The sequence below is a fragment of the Tachysurus fulvidraco genome, chromosome 1, assembly GCF_022655615.1.
Source record: "Tachysurus fulvidraco isolate hzauxx_2018 chromosome 1, HZAU_PFXX_2.0, whole genome shotgun sequence".
NCBI lineage: Eukaryota > Metazoa > Chordata > Actinopteri > Siluriformes > Bagridae > Tachysurus > Tachysurus fulvidraco.
Window position 1 is genome coordinate 28,308,124 of NC_062518.1, and position 27,183 is coordinate 28,335,306.

Genomic DNA, 27,183 nt, shown 5'->3' on the forward strand with positions numbered 1-27,183 from the left:
ATGTACATATAATGTATTACTTCATGTACATGAAGTAATACATGTACTTCAAACATGTACATATAATACATGTACATATACATGTACAACAAATAGTACATATGTATGCAATTTGAGCAACAAGCATTTTTTTTTTTTTTTTTGGAAGAAAATTAATGGGGAAATATACCCCTTTGGCTTGTCTGAACGTTGTCTGAACATTTCCAAATTTTAGCATATAAAAATCTGTCTACATTATTTCGAATGTTTTAAGCGAGTCTCTCTCAAAATCCCATAGTTTGGGATCCCCTGAAGTAAACAGTAAGTATAGTTTTAATTTCTGTTTCTAGATGAAGAAAGGGATGCAAATTCAGTCAGTCAAAGTGAGAGGCCTAATGAGGTCTAAATCTACCATGCTGTTTGTTCTGGCTGAGGGCAAAGATGCATGACACCCTGTAACTGTTCAGAAAATCTCAACTCAAGGGTCACAAATACAACCATCATGTGCTGGACCTCCAACATGTTAAAATCATTTACAGTTACAAGATGAAGCACCTGTACAAAGTAATTACACAGTAATTAGCCCCTGCATCAGGAAGTCAAGGCTTACACAGTGTGTATGAACCAGCAGTGATTGTCTCTAGACGGAGGAAGCAAATGAAGCAACAAAAGGCAAGATATTATACAAAAGTTATTTAATATAAATGCTGATAAAAACCTGCATATAAAATATCATATGGATATAAATATCCATAGGTTCACAAATAGGCAGAATTGTCCATTATTCTTGTGTCTAATGATTGATCTGCATCTATAATCTCAGAACATGCGACATGTGCAGACTCCACGTTCTCTGTGGTAAAATAGCTGTGATGCTGGAATTTGATGACCTCATTTCCCCAGCTTGTCCAACCAGGCTGGAGACTTCGAGCAAACATTTCCAGACACTTAGCATTAGGCCTAATGTACGGCTTTAGCACAGCTGAAATAGAAAAAAAAGAGAAGAAACAGAGTGCAAAATATGTCATATTTATCAATGAAATACAAGCATTGACTATCAATCCATAACTAAAAATAAATAAAAAAATTAATTACAACATCTAAATATTCATCATTTACTGAACTGTGGTGTCCATATTTAAATGTTAGAACATGCTATTAAGATTGGTTAATGCAGGCATCATTTGCCTTATTGGGGTCATTTTAAAAAAGTGTTGCTTTATATGTTATTCTTAATTAAGTTATGAATCAATGTCAGTTATGGACAAAGGAGCCACGTCATTTTTAATGTCTTTTCTTTATATCAGAATTTTTTTTTTTTTTTTTTGCAAAACAATTACTATTTTAAAGCAGATAAAGCATATCTTTCCTTTAAAAGTCCTCCATTTCTCTCTACACTGTAATAATATTGCAGAATTGGTTGATAGGGTCTGAGCATCTTGTACAACTTGCATTTCTCTATTGCATTTGTTTTTTTAATCTAAAGAGATCAATATCATTAATATTGTTTAATGGCATGTGACAAATTTCTGTAAAACATCCGCTCTTGTGCAAATCTGCACAAAAACTTAGGTATAGTTTAGGTTTGCCTACATTTAAAGAATCAGAATTATAAAACAGTGAACCGAATACACAATCTGTTCAGGCATCTTTTCTCTCTGAAAAGTGAAATGTGAACTCATCTAATTTCAGACAAGATTGCCAGTGAAGCGTAGTTCCGTCAATCAAACCACTCCGTATGAGATTTTGATTTGAGTCTAGAATTTAAATAGACTTTAAAGTGAGAAATGAAATTCATGGCGGGTTGGCATGGAGGTTGTTAGGCCAACAGTGACTGATTACCATGAAAAGCTATGTTCTTTTTTGTTCCTGAAAGTGACAGTTTACGTGAGAATAGAATCCATTGGTCTCATAAGCTTTGTGACTGGCATTTGAGATTATGTTTACATTTTATACATAGACAGCAATAAATCAACATGGCATAGATTCTGTATACCTGATAGAGATGGCTTCTGAGAGTGCAGCACTGAAGGAATACTAATTATAAGCTGTTGATCTGGGATCTCACACACTTCAGATCTGAAACAAATGGGATAGATTGCGAACAATTTGGTAGAATTTACACAAGGCAAATATTGTGAATTTAAAAAAAGTATAGAAATGACCAGACTAAAGTTTATTTTCATCATCTGCACAAACTTTTAATAAGTAATGTGGCCAGGCGGCATATTAAATATCCTACAAAGAAATTAGTGGTTTACTACAACCAAACAGTCTGAAATCAGCTACATTTAAGTAGTATGTAATACTATAAAATATATAGAAATATACCACATTGTGTCTAGTTATAGTTCACCATATTGTAAGATATAACCCAGCCACTGGGGCTGCGCATACAAGTGCCCCATCACTGTCAGTCCCAAGCCCATATTAACTGGGGAGAGTTGCATCAAGATGGGCATCCAGAGTAAAATCTGTGCTAAATGACCTCCAGCAGTACTGTTGGTAAATAGCAAGGTATTGGTGGAAACTCTTGTTGAGTGAAGTGTGTTCAGAGATGGTATGAGAGGAGGGAAGGGTAAGAGTTTAAAAGTTAAACAGGCCAAGTCAGTTAAATGTTGGAACTATGATTTGGAAAATGAAAGAACTGTGTGATATGCTAGAGTAGAGATAGGTAGACATACTGAGTGTACAAGAGACCAAGTGGAAGGGGAGCAAGGCCAGGAACATCAGACGTTCTACAAACTGTTCTAGTATGGCCTCACGTACGCTAATTAACAACAGCATTATGATGTTTGTCTCTCTAATTGTTTCTAGTTTAGGCCATTACCTAGTTGTGTTGTCACTGTTAGCACAGAACCTTCCAAGTAATAACACTTCGTAAGTTTTCTTGTGTGGTGAATCCAAGGGGACAACTAACTCCCCTTTCCGGGTCACCTACACACAAAGAAAAAAATTATAATAATGGTTAGGGCATAACTTAGAATAAGATATATGTCTGGTAAAACAACTACAACTCTAAATCTCAGTACCTATTTACAAATGCAGATACTGTGTCCAGACTCACTGTCCATTGCAATGCAAAAAAAACAATCCGGCAGACTCTGAGAAAGCTCTTAAGTAAATGTTCACATCAAGAAACGTTAAGAATAAAGAAAACGTATGACTTTCTTGGTGATAAGTGGGCTGGTTTGAATGTTATGGAAACTGCTGCTCTGAAGAGATTTTCATACACAATTGTTTCTAGAGGTTTTTTCCCCCCACATACAGTACCGTTGTTTGATGCTGTGGTGGCATTTTTGATCTACATATAAAAAACAATAATTGCTTACTCTGTAAATGTGCACATGCTTCTCATACAGTGGATGATGAGTGTACATGTAGGCTATATACATTTATTTAGAAAGAGATCAATACATGTATGGAAATATAGATCGTGTAAAGAGTGTGTTTTATGTGAATGACTGTTTGAGTACCTTCACCCAGAGCCACTCTGCAAGCAGCTTCACTCCCCAGTGAGGATAAAGTTCCTCCCTGACGAACCGGAGATGACTGGGACGGTTGGTTACCCAAGTAACGACCACACATCCTGCTGCACTCAATACCGGCACAGGAAGTCGTTTCAATTGAGAGGATGGCAGAAAACTGTACCTGTATAAGAATGTATTCAGAGTTGTGTAATTCTTGGTCTTATTTAAATCCCACATCCCACCTATCTGAAACTGTGTCATAATGTGTCATAAATGAGAAGACAGTATGGGTTAGATACAGACATCAAAAAGTGATGTTTATTGGTTAATAAATGATTAGATTAAATTAAATTATAATCCCAATATGCCATAATCACACTTTGTTAATTAGTCTAAAGTAAAGTAGAGAAAAGTCAAAAGAAAGTAGAAATAAACAGTTAAATAAGGTTTAATGTACATTTGTACAGAAATACCCATGTACTGTAGATCAATCTGCAAAGAAAGGGCTGTTTACCAGACACAGGTGGTGAAAAAATCCAGAAAAGATAAGAACCAAGGACACATCATTTTTTAAATTTTCTGTCTACCGGGGGTTTAATTATAATGGTGACATTGTCCTCGAAGAATGAGAGATAATGGTGTCCTGTAAACTCCCAAAACATTGTAACGACCAAAAGTACAGCTGAGGTCATAACATTTAATAAAGAGAATAAAAGGGGAATGGTTTTAAGACACATTTTGTAGAAGCATGGATGTCATTTTGGATCAGCGTTGATATTTAATCAACCCTGCACCACAAAACTGCTATGTGATTAGAGAGCTACTGAGAACAGGGTGTATGTGATGTAGAAATAGACACATAAGCACTACTGTATCAGTGTATATATGACTCAATTTTATATATATAATATATATAAGAGTCAAGAGTCCAAAACAAAATCAACAGAAAAAGTCAAAATATTTCAGTTTCCATGCCTGATATAAAATAAGGGGGAAAATATAGAGTAGTGTACAGGATGTGTCTATAATGTGTCTATTGATGGATGGATGGATGGATGGATGGATGGATGGATGGATGGATGGATGGATGGATAGATAGATAGATAGATAGATAGATAGATAGATAGATAGATAGATAGATAGATAGATAGATAGATAGATAGATAGATAGTGACTGGGAGAGGGAAAGAGAGATATTTAATGACCATATATAAGAAATGCCTGTGCACCAATGTGGCATTGTTTCCCATTGAAGGACTGGAAAAAGGAGAATGTCTGAATTTTTTTGAGCTTATTGTAAACTTGAAAAATATTGTAAAAATTTAAGCTGGAAATTTCACTATAAACTAGTATGTCTAGATAATAGTTACATTAACACATGTGCTATAACAAACGCAGCTAAACAAACTTGTATCCAAGCTCGCTGGTGACTGAACATTGTTGTCCCTCAACTGCCTACACTAAAAATGTACTACATAATAGCCAATAGCATCAGGTCAAGCCAAGAGACTTACCAAGTTCCTCTGAACTTAAATTAGCTCAAGGCTATTGCTAATGTCATTCTGACATTATCCAGTCACAAGCTGCTGCTATGCAGTGAGGAATAGAACTATTGTGTAGATCCATACACTTAACAAAATAAATACTGTACAAAAAAAGGATTTTAGTTATATTACTTAATTGTTAAAAACCTACACAAATCAGACTGAATTTCTTTAAGGAACTTGTGTTGTTTCTTATATAGCAAATTGTAGCATGATAACATGTTAAACCTACCTGCTGCTCCTTTTCACCGATTTATTTTCCCATGGTGGGTCAAGAACTATTAGGTCATATTTGTCTCCACCTAGGGCAAAAAATAGAGTACATTCCAGGAGTGTTTATTAAATGTATATAGAAGAAGATTTAAGACTGGCTAATCTTGGGCTGTAATGTTTTTTAAATCCTATACAATTTTATTTGAACCAAGTGAATTTTAAACATATATATAACAACAAATATGATGAATATGACCATAATCGACAGTATTAATTACACGGCTGCTGTATACTTGGCACTTATCTTAGATCTACACTCACTGAACACCTAAACATTCATGTTCAGAAATTAACTAATCAGCCAATTATATGGCAACAGTGAAATTAATAGCCTACAGTATCTTAAAGAACTGGTCTGGACAATTGTTTTGAGCAAAAAAGCATCTTAGTATACACAATACATCGAACCTTTAGGTGGATAGCTTGTATCAGGGGATGTGGTAGCTTATTATCTCTACTTATGTTGTCTCAGCACTTCACTTTGGTAGCTATTGGAATAGGTTTTCATAAGACAATAATAACTTACTACAGATAAGTGGTTGTAAACATGTGATGTCAGACAAGAGGAAACGGCTGTGAGGGGGCAGGAAATACGTCTCCCCCATCAGTGTTACCTCACGGGCAAAGTCGTCTGCATTTTCTGTGATGCATGAGAACAAATCAAGGTGTGCATCCCAGTCTGCATGGCCATTAACAGCCTGCACATGTGGGGCATCAAAACTCTCCATTTTAAGCAGCTGCTTGGCCATATCACATAGTGCAGCCAGCTGGCACTCATGAACAGGCATTTGTTTAGTTGGCACTGTAAATAAATCTTCTGTCAAATATCCACAGTGATGCCCAGCTTCCAGTAGAGACTGTGTGCCCTCCAGAACCAACGACCTGGCCTGTTGTACAGAGAAATAGCTAAAGAGGTCAGCAATTTCATTTCATAAATGAATCCTTTATTCAAAGCAAACTTCCACAGGTTTTCCTACAGCATTTTGGAGAACAGGTAATAAATTAAAGTCACCTTTTTATGGTATGCTTCAGCATCTAACTCCCCCTGATTCAGCTCACTTCTTTTACGCTTCCTTTTCTGCAAAAGAAATTTATTATATCAAAAAAAAGTCCCAAAAAAATTCCAAGACATTCTGGAAAAATTTGGTTTTGGTTTTACAAAATGTTCTGAGATTAAATTCTTCTCATACCTGTTTGGTTTTAAAAGGTTTGTTTATCAAAACATTTTCCCACATAATTTAATGACAATTTTGAAAAATTGCACTAATCTTGATGATGATTCTGAAAATGTTCCCGGAATGTTACAGGAACATTCTCTATAAAAACCAGATTGGTTAAGGTTCAAGTTTACAATGTATCCAATAAACCAGTATAGGAAGCCTTGTTAATTAATACACCAGCAGCAGCAACAATAGATCAAGAACAATAGATCACTATTAGTAGGAAACCATAAAAGGCATCAGCTTAAGCAAGAACATGATGATTTTCAAGATTTCTTTTCCAAAACATAAGTAGGCATGACTTCACTTTGAAATACAAGAATGAAAAATATTACAGTTATATGGGGAAAAATGATTAAGGTTCATATATTATAAGGCTAAATGTTTGTGTACACCTGACCATCACACCCCTAAGTGCTTTTTGAACATCATAAGTTATTTTCTTCTGGGAAGGCTTTCCACTGGATATTTTGGCATGGCTGTAAGGATTTACCATGAGAGCATTAGTGAAATCAGTCTGTTGAAGGGTGAGGAGGTCTGTGGTGCAGCCAGTGTTCCAGTTCATCCAAAAGGTGTTCAGTGGTGTCGAGATCAGAACCTTGTGTTTTTCCACCTTGCTACACCAATGCCTTCATGAATCTTGCTTTGTACACAGGAGCATTGCCATGCTATAACAAATTTGGGCTCCTTAGCTGCAGTACAAGGAAACTTTAATCATGTATCATACATAAACATGCAACAGTTTGGGAAATTAATACATAAGGTGTAATGTTCAGGTGTCTACATCCTTCTGGCCATATAATGTATGTATTTTGTATAAATATATTAAGAAATGTTAATTTTATACCTATACACCTGGGGCTTAAATCTATCACCATCTGTGTGAATGTTTCTCTAATGGGGTTGTTGTTAGATGTCATATGAATGACATCTAAATGAGAACGCTATTTTAACGTTCTGACAACGTTTCAGGACCTTTATATATATATATACCTTTATATATAGAAATGTTTTTGTGTATAGTGGATGGTTTACATTTCTGGTATTTAGCAGACACCCCCCCCCCCCTCCCTCCAGAGTGACTTACAACTTTTATTATTTCAATTTATACAAATGAGGGTTAAGGGCCTTGTTCGGGGGCTCAGCAGTGGCAGCTTGGTGGACCTGGGATTCGAACCCATAACATTCTGATCCCCCTCCCAGTTAACCACTAGGCTTAATTTCTCTTACCTTTCGATTCTTTAGCTCTATTCTGGTATCCCCAGCCGCATGGCTCTCTGTGTTTGATAGAGCACCGACCATACAATCACCACCAGACTTATTCACTATATAAGGTTTCAGTACATTAAAGCACTGCTTATTGAAATAGCACGTGAAGTGTCCCTTGTTTACACTGTAGCACTGCTCAAATCCTTCGTTTATCAAAGAACATGCATCCAACAGCCAACCTCTTTCGTTTGATCGTAGGACAGACATTTGGGAAAAAATAAAAATGAAACTCTAGATCAAAAACTATGGATTAAAATAACTTTAGAACTGTTTAAAACTGTAGCTCTTAACCATCATGGAACGCACGAGCGCTGTCAACAAACACTACACCACTTCCGGTTAGATGACGTAATGCATGACTGAACTGCAGCGACATGTTTTCCCCACACCTACATTTAAAGGAACCGTTCAGTCAGTAATTAACCCCCAGTTATTAACACCCAGCATTTTCCCTTGTATACGATACGATATAAAAACAATACAGTAAAAAAATAAAATTAATCTGATTTTAATTCGATTCAGATCCAATCCAGTTCATATTATATATAAACTACACATGGGAGTCAGGGTCTCAGTTCCATGTTGCATGTTTACCCATTCTGAACCCTAACATCATTCCACATCATGCTAATAAATATAAAAAAAATATTATTATATCCATAGATTCAAATTTTCCAGCTTAACAGAACATAAACATAGAACAAAAGGTTATTATAAAGAAAATATAAAGATAAATATAATACAAAATCCAAGATTAATATAAGATATTTATTTGAATGTGTTTGTAATTATCCCCAATGAGCAAGTCTGAGGTGACTCGGGTGACTGTGGTGAGGAAAAACTCCCCTGAATGGTGAAGGAAGAAACCTTGAGAGGAACCAGACACAAAGGGGAACCTCATCCTCATATGGGTGACACTGGAGGGTGTGATTTATAAATATACAGTCTGATAAATGTTGTATTGATGAGGAGAGATGGCATCCCCTCTTTAGTATCGCAGAGTCCAACTGGAGCTGATAAATATTTAGATGCCTCAGGATTCTAACAGAGTCGACCTCATCTCAGTGGAGGTTCAAAATCTTCATCGCACGGAGCTGGTACAATACATAGATGCCTCGGGATGGGTAGAAAGAGAGAAGCTGAAGATGAATGATGTATCCTAGTTTTGCATCTGTAAGCAACAATTTTTAAATGTTTCTTTACTGTCTTTACGTAGTCTGCAATACATTTTGTCTACAATAATTATCCAAAGTACATTAGTACATGCTCAAAGTTTATTGATTAATTTAATGAAGTAAACAAGGAAAACTACCCTTCTGGTTACCAGATAGGCCAGTGTTTTTATAGCTGATACTTTAATTAAAATAACATAAATTTGTATTATGCAAATTTCATAAAAATCAAACTGACAAACATTAATATTTTTTATTTTTCATTTTGAGGACAACATCCTCCTCATCAATACATAACTGTTGGATTGTATATCTATAAATCACAACCTCCAGTGTCACCCAAATGAGGACGAGGTTGAGTTTAAGGAAATAAGCAATGTGCTTTGGACTAGTAGACTTGGCACACAAAAGACAAGAGATTACATTGAGTTACTTATTTGAATGCATGGTCTACATTCATAAGCAAGTTGGGCATGAGATATTATTTTGACTATTAACAGCAGGACGAAGCCCCATTGCGGAAACCTTCATACCTCTTCTGACAACGTTGCTAGGGTGTTGCTAGATTTGTGGTTTTCCACCGGAAGTGGGTTACATTTGAACTGCAGCTGTTTGTTTTCTCCTTGGTGGTTCCTATGTAGAACATGGTCAGGATGGGCATGGGACATGCTGTTAAAATAATCCTCTTATTGCATTGTGCCAAAGTACAGCATCCTGCAGTGGATTTTTATTTATTTAGTTATATATTTGTTTGTTTGTTTATTTATTTGTTTTCTATAACACTACACCTCATTACTGCTTAATTACTTTTGCTTGATTTACTTACCGTTTCAATGCATTTAATACGATGAGAAAGTTGTGGGTCCTAATGGAAACTAAGTTTTTATTGGAACTGTGTGTTTATAATACTGCTTTATTAAAATGACATAGACAATTTGCAATGATATGCATGAAGGTTAAATAAAAAAAAACACTAAAAAAATGTCTAGAAGTGAAGAAGAGCGTCCACAAAGTTGTGTCAAGGCTAAAAAACAAGGATGAATCTCTCAGATCTGGTTTAAACCACAAGACCTGACTAGGCATAAACACTTGCTATAGTTAAATGACTCCTTGATATGGGCAGATGATGCACTATATTTGAAGAATATGGCGCGAAGCTTGATCTAGGGTTGCCAGTTGTAGTAAAACAAACAACATATTAAAACAAGTTTAGAATATCCTGTCTGCTCTTGACACTATATTATTGTATTTATTCTACTCTTTTGTACCATGCAATCGAAGTTTCTCCGTTGCATCGATACGATAACGTGCTTTCTTTAATCAGTTCTGTGTGCGGATTTGGCAACCCAGACAACGCATGGAGAACTGACAACACGGGTCCAAAAAGCGAAAGCGGACGGAGGTGTGTGAAAGCTCCTGGGACCTTCAACAGAGTAGTGATTCTGAAGTGCAACAGTACTTAAGTGTTAACAATTATCAGTTAAGCAAACATTTTGGATGAAGGGTGCGGTATTTCGTTCAGAATTTAGAGGGATATGTGTGTATAAAGACTATAAATTGTTGAAATAAGTGAAACGGAGAGAAGTGTAAACATGGCGGAATCGGGAGTTCCTGCAGCGAAGGCATCACACAGCAGCCGGTTTGTTTGTGTATTTGACTGTCGCCCCCAGTGCAAAGGGATCACCAAAAAGGTGCTGGATGTCGGCGGGAAGAACTACAAACAGTTTCTGTCTGCTGTGCGCAAGGTGTGTGGATATCTACTAATCCCCGAGTAGCACCTAGTTTAACTAGCTAGCTAGCTCCGTTACCTGTGGTTTATTTATCGTCTGCAGAACAGCTCGTCAGTTGTGTGTTCAGGTGATAAAGGTGTTGTTACTACTGTAGCCAGCTCGCTAATCCACTTCTACTCACACGTTTACTGCATATTTTAGTGTTGCTGTGCTTCTTGCCTGTGACACCCGATCCATCTAACTACACGGATAATTAAGGGATCATCTGACTTTATTTTGTAGCCAAGTGCACTTTTAACTCCAAGAAAAATATTGGAGCTCCACAGTATAATGTTATTTAATGGGCATTTGTACGTGTCAGGTAACATTTTAACTTCCTACCGAACCAACACTGATGATACATGTGTGGAGTGGAATAATAATGGGTTGTGAATGGCACAGTGGTGCTCAGGTAGGTCCTCAGGTTTGTCCTCAAGTAGGTCCTCAGGTGAGTCCTCAGGTTTGTCCTCAAGTGGTTCCTCGTGTGGGTCGTCAGGTGGGTCCTCGGGTGAGTTTTCAGTTGGGTCCTCGGGTGAGTCCTCAGGTTTGTCCTCAAGTGGTTCCTCAGGTGGGTCCTCAGGTTTGTCCTCAAGTAGGTCCTCAGGTGAGTCCTCAGGTTTGTCCTCAGGTTTGTCCTCAAGTGGTTCCTCAGGTGGGTCGTCAGGTGGGTCCTCGGGTGAGTTTTCAGTTGGGTCCTCAAGTGGGTCCTCCAGCTTTGTGCACAGTTTTCCCATGCTATAGGCTCAGAATCCAACATGGCCCTAACCAGGATAAAGTATCTACCAATGAGGGTCAATTCTTATAAAAATCATTGAATGCCTCCTGCATTACTATTTTAAAATTCATTGCTTCATACTTTTGGGAAATAATGTCACATGTTCCAGTAAATAGTGTGAAGATCTGCAGGCTTGTATCTACATTAGGTTTTGAGATACAGAGATGGTGTGACCCTAATTTTACTGTTAAAACTGGACTACAGAAAAGTCCCTATTAGTCAAAGTCATTAGTTTTGAACTATTCTTGCTAGACACAGAACTGGGATTTTTGGTTAGTATAAAATGTCTTAAAATTGAAGGTGGCTGGTTGCACATTTGGCGATTTATGACCTGATCTTTCATGATTTGGAGCCACTATAGTCCTTTATATCTCCACACTAATGCACATCAGATATTTAAAACATTTTCTATCTATTTCTCCTGCTATACTAGATTTTTTTTTACTTTTAGCAAGTAGGTGTATTTCCGAAAGAGATCAATCTTTTTGATTTATAAGAACAATCATGCAAACATTGGTTAATTCCTTCTTCTCCAGTAAGCTCTTGATCTTAGTCAGGGTGGTGATGATACTGGAGTCTAACCTGATAACATTGGGGTAAGGAAGGAGAATTCATCTTGAATGGGCACCAAAGACACATTTACACACACATTAACTTAGAAGGGACATTTAAAATAAAAGCCTTTATTTTTTGTCACATATACATTACAGCACAGTGAAATTCTTTCTTCACATATCCCAACTTTGGAGGTTGGTGTCAGTGCAAGGTCAGCTATGTTACAGCACCCCGGGAGCAGTGAGGGTTAAGGGCCTCGCTCAAGGGCCCAAACGGTGGCAACTTGGCAGTGCTGGGGCTTAAAACCTGATCCTCAGATCAACAACCCAGAGCCGTAATCACTGGAGGAAACCAGAACATAAAAGAAAACAATTTGCATTGTAGGTTTTGCATGATGAATTGTGCAAATATATTGTAAGATTAATTAAGTCATGAACCCACTATTAAATATATCGAGGAATCAGTGGTGATTATTTTATTATTATATTGTTTAAATCAAAGACCTTGAGAAACATGTTCCATGACATTATAGATCCCATGAAGTAACAAGAGATTTTAAGGAGCGCCACTGATTACCCGTGAGCAAGAGATTTTAAGGACTTTATGAAGCGGCACTGTTTACCTGAGAGATGTTCCTTAAACTGGGAGTTCCCAGGATTTATGAAGTCTCTCATTATTCTCTCAGCTTGCTCCCTGGCCCTGATACCAAGCAGCTCCTGAGCTGACAGCTGCTGCTGGTCACTCAGACTTTATGCTCTGTAAGCAATTCTTTGTAGTTTGGCCTTTAGGTAGGAGAATGTTGGCTATTGATGATGATAAAATTCTCAAAGGTGGATCTGTAGAATAGATGGACCTAGCAAAAGATGTTGAGTTTCTGCAGGTTGCACAGAAAAAAACTAAACTGATGAGCTTTCCTGATCTTGGTTGTTGGGCTATTTTTCTTTTGAGGCTAAATGAGACTAGACATGGTCATCTCTGCTTAAACAAGCCTGATATGTTTGAGTGTAAGAACATTGAAATACCTTTTAAACCACAAATTTGTTTTCAGAATCGAAACAATAGTGTACAGTTTATTGACACCACATCTGGACACATCTGCCTCTGGAGCAACGCAGATTTCATTGACACTGGTGTTATTTTAATTTCAGGAATTTTTTATCTCAGGAAATGAACGTTTTGTGATCACAACGACCGACCGCAGGGAGCTCGTTACAGACATTTACGGTAAGGATCAATTTGGTGGATTCAAAAACATGACCATTCAATTGATAACAACTGAATAGTTTAACCTTTAAGTGCAAGTCAAGAATGACCTTAACTGTGGGCACAATTATAAACTACTTAATAGTGAATGTTCATATATCACGTGTCATCCCAGCCCTGGTGGTATGAAATGAATTTTAAATGAATTAAAATCATATCAGAACTCCCTGATGTGGTAGTGTGTGTGTGTTTGCTACTAAGCAAAATAACTCCAGAAGTAATAGCTTAAATTTTTATTGTGACTTTTGTAGACGAATTATCAGATGGAAAAACTTTATATCTGCTACAATCAGTGGATCAGGAATTGGCTGTTGCAACTGAAGAAACAATTAAGTATGTTCCCCATTTCCACACCATTGTGCAGAGCGGCCAGTATGAGTACTATGCCAGTGAAGGACAAAAGGCACTACGTAAGTGTACATAGTTATTCTCTCTCGTACCCACGCATTAGAATTTTTCTTTTAATTGATTTAAAATGAATTCTGTTTCACACTTTTTTTGTGGTCTGTATTTAGCAAATCTGTTTATTAATGGAGAGTGTCTGTGTATGTGTGTGTGGGTGTGCGTGTCTTCCCGTGTGTTTGGGTGTGCGTGTCTTCCCGTGTGTTTGGGTGTGCGTGTCTTCCCGTGTGTTTGGGTGTGCGTGTCTTCCCGTGTGTTTGGGTGTGCGTGTCTTCCCGTGTGTTTGGGTGTGCGTTTCTTCCCGTGTGTTTGGGTGTGTGTTTCTTCCCGTGTGTTTGGTTGTGCGTTTCTTCACGTGTGTTTGGGTGTGCGTGTCTTCACGTGTGTTTGGGTGTGCGTGTCTTCACCTGTGTTTGGGTGTGTGTGTCTTCACGTGTGTTTGGGTGTGCACGTCTTCACCTGTGTTTGGGTGTGCGCTTCTTGTGCGTTTTTGTTTCTGTGCGTGTATTTCTTTGTGTTTGTGTTCCATACTTTAGCCTATGCCTTTGCTGAGCTTATTGATAATGCACTTTCTGCAACCTCGCGTAATTCTGGAACCAGGAGCATCGACATAAGATTGGTGAGAAGGGTTTAAATGGATTATCATAATGAGCTACTTGTTAAAACTTCATTGGACTCTGACAGGTTTTGTTTTCTCTTTTTCTGTGCATGCCTGTGTGGGTCTGTCTGTGCTTGTCTCTGTGCTTCAGTTCTTTGACGAGTCTCAAGGTGGACCGGCCATAGTAGTGATGGATAACGGACGTGGAATGACCTCCAAGGAGTTAAATAACTGGGCAGTTTATCGCCTTTCTAAATTCAATCGAGACGACCGCACATTTAGGAGGTAAACCAACAGCACTCTGGAAAACAAAGTCTTACTACTTAAATACTTTTTCTTAATCACTTTAATAAAACAGCTACACTACAGTGTTTTTCTTAAAATGAATACATTGACAGATTTTAGGATTTCAGTTACTTGTTGTTGGAGTTTTAAAGCCACAAAGCTGACCATATCGTGGTGTTCTCTCTATATAACTGACACTTTCCCATATGCTTTGCAAATGTCCTTTATTTTATTTATTTTTTATTTTCCCCCCAATAGTGATGAATCAGGATATGTGCGTCCCAGTGCAGTCCCTCGCAGTCTGAACAGTGACATCTCCTACTTTGGTGTTGGAGGCAAACAGGCTGTGTTTTATATAGGCCAGTGTGTACGGGTAGGTGCTACACCTCATCACTGCCAAATCTCACACACCTGACTGTCATTTTTATACGAAGCTAAGGCAGAATGTATGTACACACTGCTGACAATTTTTTTGTTTGTTTTTTATGTAAAAAAAAAAGTAAACCAAGAAATCGTTTCAGTATTTCAGATATTTTTTTCACCCTCAGTGTGAAATTACAGCCATGTAATAATGAACTGAAATACAGTGTGCACACCCCCTGAACTAGTATTTGTTGAACAAGCATTTTTCTTGACTTGCCAATATTTGAAACTCTTTCTTTGCATAAACACTCTCGATCCTTCCAATTCCAAGCAAATCTGTGCACAGCCTGCTTCATGTCAGCACACAGACACAATTTGCTTTTGGTTTCATTTTCTACACATAAACCTTCTATTCTAACAGTGGTGTGTAGACACACTGTGCCTGTGTGTGTGTGTGTGTGTGTGCGTGTGTGTGTGTGTGTGTGTGTGTGTGTGTGCCTGTGTGCCTGTGTGCCTGTGTGCCTGTGTGTGTGTGTGTGTGTGTGTGTGTGTGTGTGTGTGTGTGTTAGATTTACTAATATGCTTATAAATATGTTTGTAAGGTAGCATGTTTCGAAACAATGCATTTGAACAAACTATGCAGAATTTAGTAGGTTTATGCAATTAGCATATTAGAAAAAAACAATCAAAGCAGAATTCAAAACAAAACACTTAATTTTTTTTTAAATTATTTACACTTCATCCTGCAAAGCCTCCAATGTAAATTGTAGAAGTTTAGTTTTTTTTTTTGTAAGCATCACTGTACAGTATACTTTTAGCTGTGTTCACTTTAATAAACTGACAAATGACATTGAAAAGAAAATGACAAACCTTCTTTCTACTAAATGTCATTAACAGAGTTAGCATTGTAGACTGTATGATTGTTTTATTATATATTTTATACATATATTAATACAGATCATAAGTAAACCAGTCGGCTCTCCAGACGTCCACGAGTTTGTCATGTCTAAAGAAGACTTTGAGCAGAAGGAGAAAAGCAACAAAGAAATTTATTCTGGTATCATCCGGAACAGAAAGGTAAACAGACATGCTGAGGCATGCTTTAATCCAGCATCACGTGCACGTCGAATTATTACGGTATAATCGTGTCGTTCTCACCATTGGTGCATTTGGAGTTTTGAACTTGCCTGATACTTTTCTCGTACCATAATGCACAGCCAGGAGATGGCTCTCATTTGAAAGTGGATGAGGAGCGTTTCCTACAAACTCTTTTTCTGGAAGAGAAAAGCAAGGAGAGTTTTACTACTATAGTCATAACTGCAGTCCACCCGGAACATGTTGCCTACCTGAAACAGGATTTTGTCTCCTGGACCAGAGAGCTGGCGTGAGTATCGGAGCATGTGCTCCTAAACACCACAGACGCACACTAATTCAATGCATATTAATTCTGTTTGTTTATTATTATTATTATTATTATTATTATTATTATTATTATCTTTTTCATTTAAGGCACATCTATCATTACTATGTTCACGGTGTACAAGGAAATGTCATGGGAGACAGAGCAACCACTGAAACGGCATCAAACATTGACATCCAGGTATGTACATCTAGTACAGGGGCCGGCAACCCGCGTCTCCGGAGCCGCAAGTGGCTCTTTCATCCCTCTGCTGCGGCTCCCTGTAGATTTGAAAAAGAAATATTTAATTTAAATTTATTTTATTTTAGTTAGTTAGTTTTTAAAAAAAAAATATTCTAAGATCATGGTGGTCTTGTAACATTAAAATAAACCTAAAGATGACTCAATTAGACATTGAACGTTTTATTTGAAAGTAACCTTCAACCCAGCATCCTTTTTGTTAAGGTTAGTTCAAACTGTTAAAAATATTTTTGTTTTTCTGCAGAAATTAAATTTCATTTACTCGGTAGCTGATTTCATAAAAGCAACACACTACAGGTTTTTCTATACTTTCTGTAAAGGTAAAAAACAATGTATGCAGTGTTATATTCATTTTAGATGTCAAATGGGTTTTGTGGCTCTCTGTGTCTTTTTTTTTTCTGTGGGTCCAAACTCTTTGAGTCTTTAAGGTTGCCGACCCCTGATCTTATGTGTGTAAGTTTACAGTAGACCCATTTGGGCATTTTTATTGCAAATATAATATGTTTTGATTGCATATTTCTATTAAAATAGCCTGCTAATAGAGCTCATTCAACTGAATTTTACTATTCTTGTCCATCCTAGAGAAATGTGTTTGACATGTCAACACACTTCTAATGCATAACTTCATATTATATTTTGACCAGACACTGATATTAACTAAAGAAATCTACACACAGGATTTTACAATCCATAAAAAAAAAAGAAAGTTGTATTTAAGTGGAATGACGAGGGAAAACGTATTGAACACATTAAGAAACAGCAGTGCAAACATGATGGATAAAGGCAAAGAGCTCTCCTAAGAAAATGTATTGGTAGCCAGTGCTGCCGTTTTGTAGCACAACAATCTTGTTGCGAAGTTCTTGTGAAAGCTCCTTGCTTCTGCCCATGATGACATGTTTGTATACTCGCATTCAGAGATGGGTAAGTCTTTTTTTTTACCAGCATGCACTAAAACAGCTGATTCTAATTTGCACAGGTTTGTGGGAGCTTAGTGCAATCAGCTGCCTTGCTTTGCCTCGCCTCGCTTTGCTTTGCTTTGATTTGCCTTGCCTTGCCTTGCCTGGTTTTGCCTTGCTTTGCCGTGGTGTACTGCTTTTACTTGGTGTGTTCACAATTATTGTTCCCTGTACACTTTTTAAAAAGATATAAGTTGTTACGATTTGTAATATTATGCTTTGGTGAATTTTTATTTCCCAGTAAATCTATTGCAAACGTACCCAATAATAACCTTTCTCCTTCTCTTTCCAGATCTGTTTAATTGATCGGTACCCTCGCTTGCCAAAGCTACTGAATTTAAAAGAGATCGATAATGACATGCAGACTCTTTTTATAAACTCCAGTGTGGCTGAGTTTGAGTTTAAAGCCACTAAAGAAGGAGACGCCAAAGTAGAAGGTCTGATTAGATATCATCCCTTCCTGTATGACAGAGAAACCTATCCAGAGGACCCCTATGCCCCTAAACCAGGTATATTTCTAACTATTTCTAGAGGCTCCCTGACTAATGCCCAAAACCTTATTACCACAAGGTTGCCTGGATCAGCATCCAGTTTATGGTCGCCGTGCCGTCCACGGCACGGAAGGCAAAATGACCACTAGGGGATGAGCCAAAAACAAGCTTCATTGCAGCTTTAAAGCATTAAATCGTCTAAATACACAAAAAAAAACTTATTTTTGTAGTAAAGCTTTTACTCTCAAGATTTTTTTAAGCCCACACACAAAGCATAATATGATTCATAGCCGTCATACTATTTGAAACAAAATTTGTAGTAAACTGACCTAGGTGGTGCTATACCAGTTTTTCCCTTACATTTAGACGCTTCCCTTTCTTCACTTCACCTTTCTTCTAATATTTTCCAAAACAAATATTTCACAAAAATCCCCAAAGGTCCAAGGAACTGGAATCTGTAAGCCTTTTAATCCAAAACGCTTCGGTCGCCTCGCAAATGTTCCGTTTGTGATCCAAAACAGTAGTGCGCCACCATCTTGTTTTTCGGCTCTAACGTCTCATTGGGGGTTTCAAAAATTACACTGATGCGTCATATTTATAGCCCAGGGCCTAACGAATCAAACAAGCCCTCACTTGAGCCAATTGGCGCTTGTATTGCAGAGAAAGACGGCTGAGAAACCAATGTAGCTCAGGGTGTTAGATTACAGGCCTTTTTTCACAGCAGACTTAGAGGCTCTGTTTGTTTTAGGCCTTTTAAACTGAGCATGCAGTCTTTTAATTCAAAGTTATACAGTAAACAAGAACACATGACCGGACGGACATGTCCGTAGAAAAATATTTTTATTGAAGCCATTTTTGGGTCTTTTGACTTGATTTTTTTTTTTGGTGAAAGCCAAGACATGTGGCTATGACCCTCAGTTGTTATTTGGTTCCTAACATGTTCCAGAGTAATAAGATTAATCAGTTTATCAGGTAAACAACCCCGGGACGGAAATCAAAACCTTCCATTCTAGCCTCTGTAACTTTGTGTCAGTAAGGCCTAGAATCAATCTGAAACTAGAGAATCTCTTCTTTCCAATGAGACCAGGCTCCTGTGTGTTAAAGTATGTGGGAGCTGTACCACTTTTTGTTGGGTAGGTCATGTAAGGCGAAAAACCTGCAAAAAGGGGGCGAGGTCCTGAACAGGTTAAACAATGTTGCTGGGACATACTGTGCTTTCAGAACATACAGTGTAAATTTAAATGAAAGTTTTCCATTCCATTTCCATGTTAAAAGGGTGTGGCTGGTGGTGGGAATACTGTACATTCTTTTTCTGGTTTGATTTACAAATGACTTGTTTGTCTGATTCCACCTGTCTTACAGCTCCAGAGAGTGACGAAGACTGCTTTGTTTTACACGGCGAGGGCCGAGGGAAAAGACCCATCTTTGAATGCTTTTGGAACGGACGATTAATCCCCTATTCTTCCGTCGATGAGTAATGATCTCAGTATATTTCGTCTCCCGATTTAAATAAACGCGGATCTGTAAAACCCTTAAGCATTAGGAGTAGAAATCCATTTGAACCATAACACTCCAGTCATGATTTGATTCAGTTCACAACGCTAGATTCAATTGATTTCTCACAATATTTTGTACGAAACTTAAATAAAACACGATGCCTTTATTTCTCAATGATAAATGAGCCAAGACTAAAAAAATATGCAAAAAGAGCAGATTATTTATTTTCCCAATGAAATGGCCAAAAGACTTGCTATATGAAGCTGGAACGATCAGCAGTTGTGTCTGTATTTGAATATTATGACTATGTGGTTGGAAATATTTCTTATCCAACCTTCTTAAATCTATTCAACCTGCTTTTGTTTGTTTTAGGTTTAGCTGGTGTGCAAGACCCAAAAAGGTCTGTTCAGTACCGTTAGAATGCTATAACAGGATCTCGGGCGTTCTCTTCACTAATGACCGTTTTCAAGTCAGCACCAACAAACTCACATTCATGGATCTGGAATTACAGCTTCGTGACAAAGTCACCATATTTACAAAAGTTCTTAATGGTCAGGTAATGTACACCTTTTCACAAAAATACATTGAACTTCTTGCTTTTTTTTTTAAGTCTTGAAGCTGCTGAAATTCTAAAATTTGCTGCTTTATATATTAATTACACAACGTTATTTTATATATGTTATTTGGTGAATTTCTTTTTATATAATATTGCAGTGGCCCGTTACCCTTTTCTTCAGCATTGGATGCAATTGTAGTTAATAATATTGTAAACCGTTTTTTTTGTAGGAGCAAAGAGCGAACATCAACCGAGAGTTCACAAACTGGTTGAGTATGTGCCATGAGAAATATGATAAACAGGTATGCATTTTTTTTTTAAATCATACTTTTATATTCAGTAAAGACACTACATTCTTCTTCTAACATTTAAAGCTATCCACAATCTGTCACCTTCATATCTTCTCGATCTTCTCAATACTCCGACACCAACTCGCACTCTTAGATCCTCCTCCTCCACTCATTTCGTTGTTCCATCTGTCTGTCTTGTAACTATGGGGAATAGAGCTTTCAGTTACTCTGCACCCCAGCTCTGGAACTCACTTCCATCTGAACTCTGTAATATCGATTCTCTTTCATTATTTAAATCTCAACTCAAAACTCATCTGTTTAGTTTAGCTTATTCTACACCATAATCTGTACTACTGGTCCAAATTGTATCGCTATGTAACTATCTGAGCTTAATTGTTTTTTTTGTTATTTTTTGTTTTTGTACGAAGACCTTGAGTGTTCAGAAAGGCACCTTTTAAATAAAATGTATTATTATTATTATTATTATTATTATTATTATTATTATTATTATTATTATTAAATGTTTACTAGGTCCAAGTGACACATTTCACTCATTTTGCTCTTGTTTTCCTGGCTTGGACGTGTGTGGCGTGTTCTATTGGATTGGTTTATTATAGGTCAGGTTCTTTGGTTTCCAATGTATAACGACTCTCCCAGATATGCAACCTAAACGTCGGCAGTCACCGTGGGCTCAGTACAAAGCCATTGAGTGGGATGGTAAGACCTTCAAAACTGGACAGCAGGTAAGCTGACACAAGCTGACAAGGCTCAGAGATACGCACAGAGACACTGACAAACCTACTATTGACTGAAAAAGTATGGGGCAAGTATTTAATAGCTCATGTATAAGAGAAATAGGTGATTTATTGAGGTTAGTGATTTAAGATATAGGATTTTTTTATTTGTCACATACACAGTAACATAGGGGTGTAAGAAAATACCGATACACGTGAATATCGCGATATTGTGCTTGGCGATATTGTATTGATTCTCAAAAACAAAATATCGATATTTATAATAAAAAAAAAAATTATACAGATTCATGGCAGTTTCATTTTGTCCCGTTTATATCCCAACCGCTAGATTGTTGTCTTCTTATCTCTGAACTTAAACAGTGACAGGAAGTAACACGTTAATGGAGATTTAGGATAGCTCCTCAAGGTTAATCCCGTGAAAATAAGGACAAACTCACAAACGTTTCACTCACAATGGTTTATTCCTCCGTACACAGGAAAAACCTCCGTAATAACATGTTACTAAAACAAAAAATACTCATTAGTATGAGAAAATGAAAATAAAATAGAATATCGGTTGCAGCATCAGACTTCCACACACGTGGTGTTGTAACTGAAGCGTGCAAACTTTTGCACATGCGCACATTCAAATAGTATAACAGTAATAAAGCAACGGCACATTGCTCTTAAAGGGGTAGCACCACTCCACTAGCATAACGGTGCGCTAGTAATGTTAACGTTAAATACGGTAATAGTTTGCTATATATATGAAGATGGGCATAGAAGTGCCGGACATCTGAGCATATTGACCAGCTTATCTTTCTTCAGAAAAACCATGACATTAAATAAAAATATAAATATAAATCAAAGAAACCTGTAAAATCCAAGTTTAAAGGTTCTGAGAATGTTCAACATCTGTAAATATTTTATTGTTTATATTTGTGTTGTTTTCTTTAGGAATCCTGCAAGCACTTTATTTTTTTTATTGATATTAAGCAGATATAATTCTTTTGTTCAGATCAAAATGTTAGGACACTGCATGCTACAATTGTAACTGTGAAGCTTTAAAGGCAGGGTCTAAAAATATATATGGTCTGTTTATAACAGCTAACATTTAATACATTTAATTTAACACATTTAATACATTTAAGAAATCCTGCAAGCACTTTATTTTCCCCCCTTTATTCATACTGCACATAAAGTGGTTCAATCATATTGAATGTTACAGGGGCTAATTAATGCAAATGCAGTTCCCACTGTGTTCTGTTTAAATAAGAATTTTTTTTGCTAAAGTTTGCATATGGTGGTGGTCTTGACAGCTTCCCTAAAACTTTATCCTATAATTAAAATAAGAAATATCCCAATATATCGCCTTGCTTACAATATCGCAATGTATCGCAACATATCGTATCGCAACCCCGTATCATGATACGTATCGTATCGCCAGATTCTTGCCAATACACAGCCCTACAGTAACATACAGTGTATAACTAGCAGTGGAATGAAAAATACCAAATCAAATAAAACTATGCATAGTGAAAAACAGAGTGTCTTAGTAGTACAGCTAAATCTACACAGTACATAACGTATATATGCAGAAATGTGGCAAAAATATATATGAAATATGCAAAATATATAGGAAAGCTTCTGGAAAAATAAGTACACCCTTCCTACATCCACAATAATTAAGAGAGTTCTGAAGCACACCGGCATGCGTCTACGTCCTGCCAAGAAGAACACGAAGTGTTTAAGGCTGTTTCCAAAAAGAATCACTAATCTTCCCAGATGTCGCCTTCCTAGCAAATTCCCAGCAAGGTTAAACTCAGAAACATAACACAAAACTATATAAGAGCTGCATCATGTGACCCACAAGCCTCTGTAAGCACATGCTCATGACAGCACCATAAGAAAAAGCCTGAACAAGTATGGCTTTTGTTGACGGTTGACTAAGAAAAAGCTCGTTCTTTCCAAAAGCATTACGTGAGCATGAATTAGGTTTGCAAAATTACATCTGGGCAAACCTCAAAAGTTTTGCACAATTACCTTTAGGACTGATTACAACCAAGGTGGAGATGTTTTGTCATCATGCACAGTGCTAGTGTTTCAGTGGTGGTGGAAGGAGCATGATGATTTTGAGCGTGTTTGGATCTGGGATACTTGCAGTCATTAAGACATTGATGAACTCCGTATTTATACCAGAATGTCCTTAAGACAAATGTGAGACAATAAACCCAATCACTCTAGCAAATTACACGTATTGCCTTGTTTTCAACCTTCTGAAGTTCTCCCACCCCACCCCGCTGCTGTGCTTGCTCTACTGGCTTCCAGTAGCTGCACGCATCAGTTTCAGTACACTGATGCTTACCTACAAAGCCAAAAAAGGACCAGCTCCCTCTTACCTCAAAGCTCTTATCACTCCTCGCACTGCATCTTGCTCCCTCAGAGCTACCAGCACTGCACGATTGGTCACACCATCCCACCATCTCTCAGGGTAAGAGGGAAGTATACTACAAGACTCTTTTTTTTTAAAAATGTTTTTTTTTTTACTTCTGCCAACGAGGTGGTGGAACGAACTTCCCCTAGGGGGTCCAAACAGCTGAGTCACTGGCTATCTTCAAACAACGGATGAAGACAGACTTATTCATGAAACGCTTCAACTAGCACTTTCTTCCCAGTGTGTGTGTGTGTGTGTGTGTGTGTGTGGGTGTGTTTAAAAAAACAAAACAAGAACCTTTTGAACTTTAGGTTCATGGTATCTTAAGTCTGTAACCTACAACCCCAAGTCAGAAAACGTTGGGACAGTATGGAAAACACAAATAAAAAAAGAAAGTTGTGATTTCTAAATTTACTTTGACTTGTATTTCATTGCAGACAATGTGAACACAAAATATTTCATGTTTTGTCTGGTCAGCTTCATTTCATTTGTAAATATACATCCTTTCCTGTCATTCAGACATTCCAAAAAAAAGGTTGGGACAGGAGCAATTTAGGGCTAGTAATCAGATAAATTGGTTAAATAATGATGTGATTTGAAACAGCTGATGTCAACAGGTGATTGTAATTATGATTTGGTACAAAACCAGCATCCAAAGGTCTAGTCTTTTAGGAACAAAGATGGGCTGAGGATTGCCAGTTTGCCAACAAATACGTGAGAAAATGATCGAAATGTTTAAAAACAATGTTCCTCAAAGACATTTGCTTATTTCACCTTCAACAGTGCATAACCTAATTAAGAGATTCAAGGAATGTGGAGGAATTTCAGTGCGTAAAGGACATGAGCAAAGCTGAACAACCGTGATCTCCGATCACTCGCGCGGCACTGCATCAAGAATCATTATTCATCTATAAGCGATATCACCACATGGGCTCAGGACTACTTTGGCAGACCTTTTGTCAACTACCACAATATGTAGTTACATCCAGAAATGCCAGTTAAAACTGTACTGTGCCAAAAGGAAGCCTTATGTTAACAGTGTCCAGAAGCGCCGTCGACTTCTCTGGGCTTGGAGGCATTGGGGATGGACCATCACACAGTGGAAAAGCCAGGGTCTGTCATGGTATGGGGTTGTGTCAGTTCCCTTGGCAAAGGTAACTTGCACTTCTGTGATGGCACCATTAATGCTGAAAAGTACATAGAGATTTTGGAGCACAATATGCTGCCTTCAAGAAGACATCTTTTCCAGGGACATCCATGCATATTACACATTACAAAGTCCTGGCTGCGGAGGAAGAGGATACAGGTACTTGACTGGCCTGCCTGCAGTCTTCAATAGAGAACGTGTGGCGCATTTTGAAGTGCAAAATGCGACAACGAAGACCCCGTACTGTTGCCCACTTTAAGACTTGTTTGCAGCAAGACTGGGACACAATTACACCTGAAACACTTCATCACTTGGTGTCTTCAGTCTCTAAACGTCTTTTAAGTGTTGTGAAAAGTAACGGCAACATTACAAAGTGGTAAATGCTGTAGCGATTTTGGCTCGCGAAGCAAGGTAAATATTTATAAGCAACTAAAATGTGTTATAGTGACTTCCAAATATTTTAACCCAAGTTGAAATTAACGGTACTGGAATTAACATTGCGCTTATTTGGTCTGTTCGTCCGGCAAACAGGCCGTGTAACCTTTATTAATTCTATGAAGGCGGTATCTTCCCGGCCAAGAAAGATCCGCTCTTCTTTTACTGTATACCGTAATTTAGATTAAATTAACTTAATAGAGCATGTAGTTCAGACCAGATATTGCAGGTACCTTAATTTGTGAGCGATACTCAGAGACAAATCACCTGTGGCTCAAAATTATGACATTTAATGAATGAGACAAACACAACATAAAACTAACTACACACACAAACAAAAGAAATAGGGAAAACAGAAATGAAAATAAAATAAAACAAAAGAAATTAAAATTGGGGAAAGGGAGGAAGAGACTGGAAAGAAGAAATTAGAGAAAGGAAGGAAAGGAGTGGCAAGCTTAGACTTAATTAATCACACCCTAACTGGGAAATCATCACAGAAACTTAAATTCACCTTAAGATTCAATGAAAGATTCCTACTTAAAATTACGCATCTAAATTGGTTGGTAGAGGAAACGGTTACTTGCATTGGCTTACTGAACAAGAGTCCGGATGCAACAGAGAAATCTCTGAAAAGTCAGTTAGGGTGGGGTCAGACGTTCTTCCAAGTACTCCTGAAGATCAGAGCAGTTGTCGTTCTTGGAAGTGAAGCTTGCTGGAACTTCGTTGAAGGAAGATGGAGTCGTCTTGAAGCTGTTCCGAAAGTCTGACCACGGATTAGTGGTGTTTGTGACAATTTAAAGGTCACGAACTCCACCCATCTTTGGGGAGATGACCAATACTTCGGTCAGGATTTTGAAGGGAAAGACTCCCTTTGTTTCAGGTGTCTGTGGGCGTGGTTTATCAAACTTTTAGATTACTTTAAAGTTTGATCCAGGGTGTATTAAGATGGTATGGCGCCTTTCGTGCTCAAATAAAATACACCAGTGCTTGAAAAATGAGTAACCGATAATTTTGTGGTCATTTGGATACTAAACATGAAGGGTAATGACGGTATGAAGGCAGCGGTACATTACATACATAGATCAGTAATCAAGGCAAAGATAAAGGCAAAGAAACAAAAATGAAACATGAACAAGATGCACTTTCATTAGGGAAGTAAAAAGAAAACAATAGCTTCGTATACATTCTGACATCAGACCTTAAAGGGTCATACGGCATTAGAACAGGTATACATTAACATGCCATGATCAGTAAGATATGATGATAGAGTATAACGGATTTTAAAATACAATGTTGTTTTCTGACACATGAATAAGATACACCCTTGTCAGGAAATTAAGGAGCAAATAATTTTAAGTCAGGCAAGCATTAAAAGAAGAAACACATTACAAAAAGGGTTATAAGAATGAGAACCTTAGAGTACCTTATCTTGGGTTTTATTAGTAAACGGAATGTCTCATTGTGTTGTGTGTGTGTGTGAGAGAGTTCTGTTTGCAGGCCCCAATGAGCCGCATGGGGTTATCTGGCCTTTGTGGAGACTCCAGACATTCTGGAGCCAGGTGTGGGTGTAAAACTGGGTTGCTCATCGGTTAATTGAGGAGTAGATGTTGAAATTTAGGGTGCCTGGGACATGAAATCTAAAATGACTGGTGCACGACGCTACAATGCTTTACTGTTCCAACTTTTTTTTGAAATGTGTTGCAAAAACCAAAATAGGAATTTTGTTTTTTTGAAGAAAAAACAAACAATAAAAATCACAAGGATTTTTTTTTTGTGTTTTCCATACTGTCCCAACTTTTTTCTGATTTGTGGTTGTAGTTAACCAGTGATAATGTAGTCAATGATAGAGACTTCTCTTTCTGGATAAGGGCGTCTGCCAAATGCTATAAATGTAAGATGGCTACAGAAGAAGAAAATCAAAGTTTTGGAAAAACTCGACTCTACTATGATGCTGTGGCTGGATCGTAAGAGAGCCATGCATAAGAAAATGCCCTCAAACATCAATGTACTGAAGTGTTATGAAGATGAGTGGCACAAAGCTTTCTC

The 27,183-nt window shown here is 37.5% G+C and overlaps 2 protein-coding genes across 5 annotated transcripts in view; one reads left to right on the top strand and one right to left on the bottom strand.

Annotated features, from left to right (window-relative positions):
* Window positions 1-657: 657 nt before the first annotated feature.
* mettl4 (methyltransferase 4, N6-adenosine) lies at window positions 658-8,123 on the bottom strand. 4 transcript variants are annotated; one of them, XM_027169544.2, is made up of 9 exons: window positions 7,717-8,045; window positions 6,980-7,178; window positions 6,279-6,344; window positions 5,793-6,153; window positions 5,226-5,295; window positions 3,456-3,630; window positions 2,810-2,916; window positions 1,976-2,058; window positions 658-961 (listed from the first exon to the last, which is right to left on the bottom strand). In XM_027169544.2, exons 2-9 carry the CDS (start codon window positions 7,049-7,051, stop codon window positions 738-740), a joined length of 1,158 nt encoding a protein of 385 aa, XP_027025345.2. In that variant the 5' UTR covers window positions 7,052-7,178; window positions 7,717-8,045; the 3' UTR covers window positions 658-737. The 4 variants fall into 4 exon arrangements, 2 of the variants coding, with proteins under 2 accessions (XP_027025345.2, XP_027025344.2); XM_027169543.2 differs by lacking the exon at window positions 6,980-7,178 and having other exon boundaries at window positions 7,717-8,121; XR_003444197.2 differs by lacking the exons at window positions 658-961; window positions 6,980-7,178 and adding an exon at window positions 3,012-3,283 and having other exon boundaries at window positions 2,024-2,058; window positions 7,717-8,123.
* Window positions 8,124-10,285: 2,162 nt separating this feature from the next.
* The window catches only part of smchd1 (structural maintenance of chromosomes flexible hinge domain containing 1), a 39,579-nt gene continuing 22,681 nt past the window's right edge, over window positions 10,286-27,183 (top strand). The window contains exons 1-14 of the mRNA XM_047810857.1: window positions 10,286-10,672; window positions 13,175-13,250; window positions 13,541-13,699; window positions 14,228-14,310; window positions 14,441-14,574; window positions 14,833-14,947; window positions 15,895-16,014; window positions 16,155-16,321; window positions 16,447-16,537; window positions 17,846-18,062; window positions 19,407-19,518; window positions 19,914-20,097; window positions 20,328-20,399; window positions 21,005-21,130. Of these exons, the coding sequence (XP_047666813.1) occupies window positions 10,520-10,672; window positions 13,175-13,250; window positions 13,541-13,699; window positions 14,228-14,310; window positions 14,441-14,574; window positions 14,833-14,947; window positions 15,895-16,014; window positions 16,155-16,321; window positions 16,447-16,537; window positions 17,846-18,062; window positions 19,407-19,518; window positions 19,914-20,097; window positions 20,328-20,399; window positions 21,005-21,130 (1,809 nt within the window). The 5' untranslated portion in view covers window positions 10,286-10,519. The remainder of the gene's footprint in view (window positions 10,673-13,174; window positions 13,251-13,540; window positions 13,700-14,227; window positions 14,311-14,440; window positions 14,575-14,832; window positions 14,948-15,894; window positions 16,015-16,154; window positions 16,322-16,446; window positions 16,538-17,845; window positions 18,063-19,406; window positions 19,519-19,913; window positions 20,098-20,327; window positions 20,400-21,004; window positions 21,131-27,183) is intronic.